The following is a 9,816-nucleotide window of genomic DNA, read 5'->3' as shown; positions in this document are numbered from 1 at the left end:
AAAACAGGGTCTGGTCTGCTAGCCCTCAACACTAAAGGGGAAAGACAAAAATTGAAACTTTCTCATACTGACCTAGTAAAAGTGTGAAAGTTAACACAGCAATTCCATGTATTACAAAACAGCCTTATTTTGCTTTGACTTTGTCCACTTGGAAAGTGAACTATATTGAATGTAAGCAAGCAGTGTGTCCCAGTGGAGTTGCTTTAGAGTAGTTGCTTGCCAGTGTTTTGGAAGTTACTGAGGAATAACTGACATTGTTGGCACTTTTATTTCAAACCACAGAAGAAAAAAAGGCTGATTATCAAACCTCAGTCTGTTAAGAGGTGTGAAAATAATCTGAGACTGGAGATCGGAGCTGAGAGTGGTGCTTGGAGAATGCCTTGCCGCTTTCTTGTCTGATAGCTGGTTGTGCGTAAAACTGTACATGGACCAATTTTGTCTTGAAATAGTCTTGTTCTTGTGTTTCACTCTAATTATGTACTAATATAAAAGAAGGTAAGTAAGAAGGTCTATAAACTGGTAAAGTGATGTGATACCAAGCAATAATGTTAATGTTTGGTATTAAAATAGAACAAATTGACAAATCATCAAATCTTCCTTTCAGAAATTGCACACTGAGACAATAATCTTTTAAAACTAAGTTTATTTCTTCAAAAAAAAAAGGGGGGGGGGAAGCCCTGTGACATTTATGTACTGAAAGTACATAAAATACTGCCTACTGGTGAAATATTGTGTATGGTCTAAGTTGAAATAGCTATATATATAAATTTCTGAAAAATACTGTATCTGATCATTTCAAGTTACTATAATACAAATATATTTAGGAAAACTTCTAAGTTTGTGAACAATCATGATCTTCAGTGACTTATGCATTGGAAATGGAAAAACTTTGTTGAACTTGTAGCTTTCTTTTTAATGACGTATGAGGGATAGAGTTAATTTGTCAAGTGTATTGACTTTAGTCTTTTAAAGTAGAAATAAAAGGCTACAATTTGCCTCTCTTTGGTGTACTTCAGTGAGGTTTCCTCAGATATCTGAGTGAAATTTGGATCCCAAGACACCTTCCGAAAATCTTCTTGCTAGGTGAAAGCCTAATATTTGTTGTATACAATACAGAGGCCTTCAGAGTGAAGCTAAAATGGGTGTTCTGATGGTTTTACTGTTAAATACAGGATAATGATAAACTTTTTTGTAGTTTATAGAATGAAATATATAGAGGGAAATATCGAGTCTTTTAGAGACGAGAAAATGTATGTCTAAATTGTGCTTTTGAATGGAACAGTAGAAAAGAAAAAAACATAAATGCCTTAAAATACTGTGCTACCCAGCTTTCTGTCACAGCATTTCTATATGCACTATTTGTAAAGAAATAAGGACTTCTGTTTATCTGAGAAATGCATTTTGTTAAAAGTAAATGCTTACTCCAATCCATACATATATACACACATGCTGAACAAMGCATTCGGGAATTTTGTAGGTTTTTTTTTTTTTTGTGCAAAGTGTTTAACAAGCAAATGTTTGGTGTGGAGAGGCTCTTTGCGTATGCAAGTGAAACATGATTACAGCTTGGCTTTTTGAAGGGGAAACAAAGGGGTAAGTGGAAATGGTAACACAAGCATATTTTATTGCCGTCTTTTGTCAAGTTAGTGTTGTGCTTCCAGTATTAAAGCGTTACTGAGTTTTCCTCTTTTGCCCTTACACAATTATACAGTTAATTATCTTTGGGTTGTGCATAAAGGGACTTGTAAGATTYCTTAATGGTCACTTCTTCACTGCGTTTTGGGCTATACTGACTTGGTTCATACACGGGCTTTGGTTTTCTGTGTCTTTTGTCAGCAATTTCGTAAGACATGCTCACAGGCTTTGTCTCTGCTCAATTTTGCTCAAAGATTTCAAAATTTGAGTATGTTTTTAAGAACCATGTTCATGTGTATGGACTGAAAAGATTGTGAGAACCTAGCAGCAGTGTAGGAAAGCTCATGTGATCAAGACGTGATTTATAATTGAAGCAAGCCAGTTGCAGATAACCTGGGCAACAGATATTCCTGTTTTAGCCTGTTAAGAGCTTTTCTTGTTGTCTCTGCTTGCACACCTCCTGAGAAATGGCACTTGGTGAGGCTCACTGCTAAGGCAGGAGTCTCCCCACCGCTCCAGGGGCCCCTGTTTTCAGAGGCAGGGAGTGGGTAGTAAAGTTGGCCGAGCGGCTCGAGGTGACTTTGCTGTGTCTCCATCCCTTCGCTGGGGTGCTGAGCCGGGTTGACTTACCTCCGAACCCGCTGCACCCAGGACGGGGAGGATGACTGCATTCCTGTGGCATGCCTGGTGCCAGCGCCCCCGGATGCCGCTTCCCCCTGGCAGAGGGCGAGACGGGGCCGGGAGAGGGAGCGCGAACCGCCAGAGGAGAGGAGCAGAGCTCAGCGGGGACTCGGGGCACCTGGACGCAAGTCAGGAGGGGTGGGGAGAAAGAGCTAAAAATCACAATGTGGGCAAAAAGAGAGTAGTAATCTTAAAATAGCATGCTCTTTCAAGACAGTATCTTCATTTTGAGGGTTTTCAAGCTTTTTGTCCGTTTGACTTTTAACTTTCGGTCTTGGTATTTGACTTCAGTCATTGTCTTCCTGGGGACAGCGGATGAGAAATAGCAAAGTCCTAATAAGGCTTTTAGTCGCTGGCCATTGAGTTTTGCTGAAACTCTGGAAGAACTCTTTGCCCGGAGAGCAGTAGGAGTCACCCTGTGGTAGCAGGATTACTGTGTGAAGATCAGCTTCTCATTTTTCCGCTCTGAAAGAACAATTCCAACTCATTAAAAAAAAAAAAAAAAATTCCCATCGAGTGCATGTGTAAGTGCCTATGGCTGTTAAAACTCATGGCGGTTACGATTTTATTCTTCATTCTAAATATCCGGGTCCCTTTTTCCGAGGAGGGTTCTTTTGCCGTTGCAGGGGAGGTCCACCAGCCGTGTGAGTGGCAGGAGCAGTCTGCCTTCCCATTAGTGCTTTAATTCCTGGCTATACTAGGAGAACTCGCCCTCCGCTGCGCAGCAGACAGGTCAGGACACTTGGCAGGAGAAGGCTGAGAGGCAAAGGCAGCAAGCTGTGGGGAGCTCGAGCACCGGGCCAAAAGCTTTATTTTTAAAGGAAATCATGCAACTTTGAAAGCCAAGTTTTGTTCTGTTTAGTTTTTAATAATGCTCTTGCCTTATTAGTAGACTTGACAAAGTAAGAGCAGTAAAATGTCCAAACCTGGGAAAACTGCCATAAACCATGGCTTGGTTCCTGTTGATCTCAAAAGCGCCAAAGAACCTCTACCACACCAAACTGTCATGAAGATATTTAGCATCAGCATCATTGCGCAGGGCCTGCCCTTCTGCCGTAGGCGGGTAAGCGTAAAATCCTTTAAAAATCTGAATTTTGATCCCTTGGCTTGTAGTTGAGTGCTTTGTCATTCCATGAGGAAATACTTGTATTTTACTTTATTGCCTCGCGCTGCCTCTGAGTAGCCCTTGAGTATTTTATTTCCACCGTACTTGTGCTTCAGAGTAATTAAAATCTGCATGTGTTGCCTTAGATATTACTTGGTTTCAAGAGACATGCCAAAGATTCTTTTGTAACTGTTCACCGCACAGATGATGACAAATGCTGTGCAAAGCAGGTACATCTATATGTGTGTATTTAGCTTTTATGCACCATTTTAGCAGCTGTAAGTATTTGGGAACTAAAATCAATTGAATGTAGGTCCAAATTGTATCAGCACATGTGACTTGTTGGGTATTAAGTAGAGTATTCAGAGTTCTTAAGCTTATTTAATATTTGAATGTGATCAAGAAAAACTTCTAAAAACATAATTATAATACTTTTGCAACTCTCAATAATGGAGATAACATTTTTGCTGTTACAGAAAATAAAAATAGCATGTTACTATGTGGAGGTTGAGATATAGTTTATATATAGACAATCCGAGCCTGACAAACTACCACGGGTCTTGCGCTACAGCTTCGGTAACTGCGTGAATAAAGTTGCTCTTAAAACATATGAGTTTAAAAAGGAGTCTTTTAAATTTTGTTCTCTACAACATACTATTTTGAATGAAAGATAAATATTTTCAAACCAACTTATACCTTGATTGCATTGCTTTATTACTCTTTGAAACAATTTTTACAGTGAAATTATAAATGTTATTACTATTCATAATGAATTTTCTCTGAACCACATGGAGTTTTCTGTTTCTACTGAACAAAAATTACTTCCCTCTATTAATGTCAAATTTTAAAATCTGTCTCAGCTTTTGAAAATGTGCTAGCTGTTTTTGAATGTCAAAAGAATTTTCCTTTTTAGTAAATTTACATGCAATTAAATCACAATTTTGACAAGATTGCCCTTGAAATCTCGATTTTTTTTTGCTATGTTGCTCTGAATGTCTGTGGGAGAATTTCTCATATGTAAAAGCTATGGCATATATCGAAAGCTAGCAAAATTATATCAGTCTAAAGCAATGCAAAAATTAGAACATGTGTATGCCTGCCTTTTATAGTGGATCATGTACACCTCAAAAGTAATTCTTTTCAGAAATTTGCTGTTATACATGGGTATTCACTGAATGGCAGATAGGAGCATTTTATAATGTTGAAAGAAATAAAATAACTTTTTAAACAGATATGCTTTCAAATTTTATGTATGATTTGAGAAATATTTCATTGGAAATAAGTATTTGAAATTTGAATTGGTTTAGTGTCTTTGTCTTAGACAGTATGCAACATAAGAATGTTTTTCTTTAAATTTAGTCCATATGTATTTTTCACAAATCTTTATAATAAAAGTAGTGGCTATATTAATATATTATACTGTCAGAACTTTAATGCTAATGTTTTATATGTATATTTTCTGTAGTGAGAAATACCTTTTAGTGTATCAAAATATATGAAAATCAGCTAAAATGCACTTCTCTGAAGACRTTCCGTTGTTCCCAAATAATCACCGTATTGCTTGCTTGTCCTGCCCCAAATCAAGCTCAAGCAGTCGGTTTAATGAGTTGGAAGTCTGCGATCTAACAGGATTCTAAGGTGGTGGTCAACATCTGCTTTTTATTTTACCATCAGGTCTAAGCTAGAAAATAATAATAATACTGACGTTCGTGTTTTACCAGCTAAGGTATCGTTAACTGATCTGGCTGTCGCGTCTAACGAAACCACTAACTCCCAGTTGGATGGCCGCTGCGAGCAGCAAGGGTCGGAGCTCCGCCTTCGCGTTCGTGCCCTTGCAGCGTGCTCGAAGCCCGCGTCGGGCTCCAAGCGACTGCCGTATTGGGCTCGCTCGTCGTGACCGTGCCTGCCTGCCTTGCGTACGCAATCTGCTCGGTCCCTCTTTCTTTTTTTTTTTTTTTCCCCTCCCTAAGCTRTGTTTTTCAGAAGTACTTAGTAGCCAAATGTGTACTGGATTGTAGTACATGTACTGAGTGTCTTGAATTTTCTGAATATTGGATGGTAAATTAACTGTGCTGGTTTTTTTGCCTTCAACTCTCCTAAACCTGTTATATGGCAAAAGAAAAGACATTCCACCGCCAAACCCCACACTATTATAATTTTCTATTGCTTCAAAACTTATTTTTTTATTAAAAAATAATTCCTTTTTGAGTATCAACAGATGAGAGGCTCAGTACTTCTGTTACGGAAGTTTATCATTTTATTAAAGGTACCAGGAACCAAAAAGTATTTTCATATRAAATATGAGCTCTGATACAAATAATCTTCATTGATGTGCCACAGTTAAATCTTTCTTAAATTCTACTTATATTAAAAAGAAATGTGTTGAATTATTTAATATTTAATGTCCAGACATAACCTTGATATGCTTTGTAACAGGAGTTACAGTTAAAGTTGAATTTAGTCCTAATACCTATCTTTTGATGGAAAATGTACAATTATGCCATTCAARTACTGACATGACTTAAAGATTTCAGCCTTCTCCTTGTCTGAACTCATTTCTTCACCYCCTTAATTTGTACATTAAACCAAACAAAACATCTTTAAAATGTGTACTATGATCCTTGGGAGTAAAAATACTTCCGCTGTGAGAGCTGACGATTCATAGCTTCTGCATCCTCTGCGTTGGTTATATTCGGCTTCTCTCAAGTTGTGTACTATAAATGGTCACAAGACTTAACAGTTCGCCCTTATGTATTTTGTCAGTTTGCTCATGTAGTTAAAACGCTTGTGTCTGCAATACTACCAGTCTGAATTGAGTTAAAAATAGTATTACTTAGCATTCTTTGTTTAGCACTTGAAAACAACTGTAGTACGTAGCTCCAGAAGTATTGTATATACAAACTAAGTGTATAAATTCTTTCAAAGCAGCCTCTGAATATATTACTGTATCGTTGAACATAGACACAGCTATGATCCTCTTTTTAGCTGTTACCGTATGTTTTGTGGGCACTAAAGTCGATTTTGCTATATAATCTGAAGAAGCAACTAAGCCCTTTAGTACACATTTCAGGTATCATGTATCGCTAAGCCATTCAGTGTGATTTAGCTGCAGCTGATCATTGAGCATTCTTGTGAGATAGTCATGCATATTATGTGTGTTCAAAAAACAAGGACTGTATTTTTGTGTCATGGTGAATACCTTCAGATTGCTGAAAACTGGACTCTAAATGAACTGTGTGATTCTTGCCTTAACTCTTAAACCTCTAACAGAAGCAGCATGTTCTTCCTTCTGAACTACTCTAATTTTTAACTATTTCAAAAGTTATATTTAAAAAATGATTTCTTCTGTCTTTAGTTTTCCATATTATTAAAAATTTCAATACTTACTGCTTTTAGAAGTTGTATAATGATTTCCTCATTTTAGATACGTATTTTCAAGAAGAGGTGATAAGGTGAAGCATTTGTGAAAATGACTTGTGTGCTTGCAACATTCCTGTATTTCAAGTGACTTAAAGTAGCACTGAATTGTTGTAAAGCATGGGTTTAATATGCACCCTATGGTATCCTAAGCTAGAATTGCTTGATAAATGTATCCATTTTCAATACCTGTGCTTTCAGAAACAGCCAATAATTATACTGTACTATTTCACGAGAGCAGTTACACTGTACGTGGGTAGGTCTCACCTGCAAGGCAGGTCCTTCCAAAGTTAGGTAGTTCATCCACTCTTGCTTTGTAAAAATGATTCCCTCTGTAGGATGCATTTGTGTGTATGTGGAACATAGGATAAAGCATTTCAGCGCTGATTTATATACCCACCTGGATTTCTAATTTGTAAGAGCATCCAGTGGTCCTGCACATTACGTGTGGAATAGGTCTGCTTGCTGCTGTACTGGAGTACTCCAGACTCCAATTCCTTTTCYTCCCTCTGGCTGACTTGTATGCTAATAATTATTTCCACTATTAATGCATCTTATGCATAACCTTTACTTAATTGGACTTGTTTCTTTATCTCTTCATTTCTATGTTAAAAAAATTAAAATGCCGTTTTCACTGGCAGTCAAATCTACCTGCTTGCAGCAGCAGTTTAACAGTTAGTYCATTCTGATCTTCGGGAAAACACAAGCCTGATTTTTCTGCAACAAATCATGTAATTTCAGCACATAGTTTCATGGACGACAGTAAGAAGTTATTTAATGGACTGGAAAGCAGTCCAGGTTTCTCTGAAAAGATATATCCTCCAATACTAACCGGGGAAAATACTTCCCTGTATTTCAACTGACTTTGGATCAGGTCTTGAGCACAATACAAAGGAACCAAAGTATTTTTCYCTTAAACCCAAAATGGATCCACTCCCCCAAATTCCTTACCGCTGGGTAAGAGGAGACTGTCAGCACAACGTCAAGAAAAGGGGGTGTGTGTGTACACATATATGTATGTGTGTATAACTTTTTATTTAAATAAAACTGTGAGAGTCTGTTGCCAGACAAGTAAGAGTGCTCCCGCATGCTCGAGTGTGCTCAAGAGACGTTTTGGTTTGAGGTTTTGTGGCGGGGAACTTGCGTTATGGCCACAGGGTGTCAGAAGGTTCTTCAGATGGCTGTCAGAAATTATTTTCTTTTAAAGCTGATTTAGCCTTTACTCTGATGGAGTACAGGGCACAGACTGATGAGACAGTATCTACATGGATGGGGCAAATGAAAGGAAATTCGTTTTTGTTCCTGTGTTTGTTCATCGTAAGGGAGTATGTCTAGTATTCTGGATATCAAAATATTCTCAGTAAAGCTGGCCTTACAGAGGTTTTACTTTTCTATTAACTGTATAATTTACAGTATTTGTTTCCTTTCTTTAATTTTTGGAGAAATTTACAATTTGTTTTGGAAGACTTTGGGAAAGAGACTAAAGTCTCAYACAGAAATACAAATAATTTGGAGTAATGAACCATTTTGTATTTTTCTCCAAGTATATAGAGTATCTCTACACTGCAGTCCTTCCACCTGCTCTTACCTCCGGCGGGAGGTGATGCAGCCTTGAAGAAAGGCAGTAYGTTACTTACCTTCTCAATATGGAGTAGCAGCAGTCCAAAGATATCTTCTCCCCTGCTCCTTTTCACTTTCTTTCTGCAGTTATCTCTGTGATCGGACCTGCAAACCGCTTGACTCTGTTCTGTGCCTGAGGGAGCAAAACGGGGATGGGAAGCGAGAGCTGGCTGGAGCTCCCACTGCAGCGTTAAGACTCCCACTGCAGTGTGTCATAGCCCACAGACTGTGGGTTTTCTTTTTTTTTTTCCTCCAGAATAATCATTGATCCTCTGTCACCATAATGATTCTTTGAGAATTGCTTGTATATTTAAATTGTGCTATTTCTGGGCGAGATAAAAGCAGCAGCAGGAAACTCATTTATATTTAACACTACCTAAATGTTTTTTTTTTGTGTGTGTGTTTTTGATGGACTTAAAGCTTCCAGCTCTCATACAATGAAAGGTGTTGTTTTATTCCAGACTTACACRCACGTGCGCAGGCTAAGAGCATGTTGCGAGGACTGTGAAGTCAAATCACTTAAATTCAAGAAGTGTCAGAGTTGAGCTTGCCTGGGCAATTTGATGCCTTTGTGCCCAGTTATTTAGATGTTTTTAGAAAACGCTATTGTTACCAAAGTTGAGCTGTTTAAAACATGCTGGACTGGCTTTGTGAAAGCTTTTTCTGTGCTTGAACTCAGTCTGGTGTATCGTCTGGTCTGCCACCTCGAGAGCTCGGGAGACCGTGGCACCCGGCAAAGACGAGGCAGAGCGGGCATGGCCGTGCCACCGTAAACGGAGGCGCTGGCCKCTGTGCCGAGTGTCTGCTCCTGCCGGAGGGGAGGTTGTGAAATGTGAAATGAAGTATTGCATTTAAGGCTTTGAAGCCTAATTGCCTTAACCACAAGTCTTTTTCTCTTCTTGCAGTCCCTTGTATCATTCAGTAAACACTTTCCATCCTTCTACAGCAAATGAAGCATCCCGGTTTCCTGGGCAGGTGCGTTTCAGGTATGAGGGAATGATCCTCTGGGAGGGAGAAATACTTGACAGTGTCAAGATGGCCTCATATCGCAAAGAGGGCAGCAAATGAGTTTTAACCAATGATCTGTGTCGTAGCATTTCCCAGATTTTGCACAGAAGTTAAACCGAGCTAGAAGGACACCTGGGCAAGTCGTAAGCGGGGCTGCAGCCTTGCTTCTCCCTCTGAGCTCTGCTGGTTAGTGCGGCAGCGTGCTGTCGGTCCAAGATGAGCTGTGACTTTCGGGGAAGGATGGTTTTGCCGGTCTAAATAGTTCCTCTCTGCAGACCAGACTTGCTCCTTCATTCCCAGGTTCCTTGCCTAGCCTGTGATTTTCCTCCAAGCTGCATTTTAGACTCTGA

The 9,816-nt window shown here is 39.0% G+C and overlaps 1 protein-coding gene across 2 annotated transcripts in view; it reads left to right on the top strand.

Moving 5' to 3' along the window:
- The window catches only part of FBXW7 (F-box and WD repeat domain containing 7), a 147,177-nt gene that overhangs the window by 62,804 nt on the left and 74,557 nt on the right, over positions 1–9,816 (top strand). The window contains exon 1 of one of the 2 annotated variants that reach the window (XM_085300624.1): positions 3,045–3,379. The exons of the other annotated variant lie outside the window; for it this stretch is intronic. Within the exon in view, the coding sequence (XP_085156750.1) occupies positions 3,233–3,379 (147 nt within the window). The 5' untranslated portion in view covers positions 3,045–3,232. Of the gene's footprint in view, positions 1–3,044; positions 3,380–9,816 lie in introns of those variants that run through there. 2 annotated transcript variants of the gene reach the window in all.

This window comes from Rhea americana, unplaced genomic scaffold, assembly GCF_003343005.1.
Source record: "Rhea americana isolate MKP2758 unplaced genomic scaffold, rheAme1 scaffold_167, whole genome shotgun sequence".
NCBI classification, from domain to species: Eukaryota; Metazoa; Chordata; class Aves; order Rheiformes; family Rheidae; genus Rhea; species Rhea americana.
Note: the sequence above shows the minus strand (reverse complement) of the source record. Positions and strands in the feature narration are given on the sequence as shown.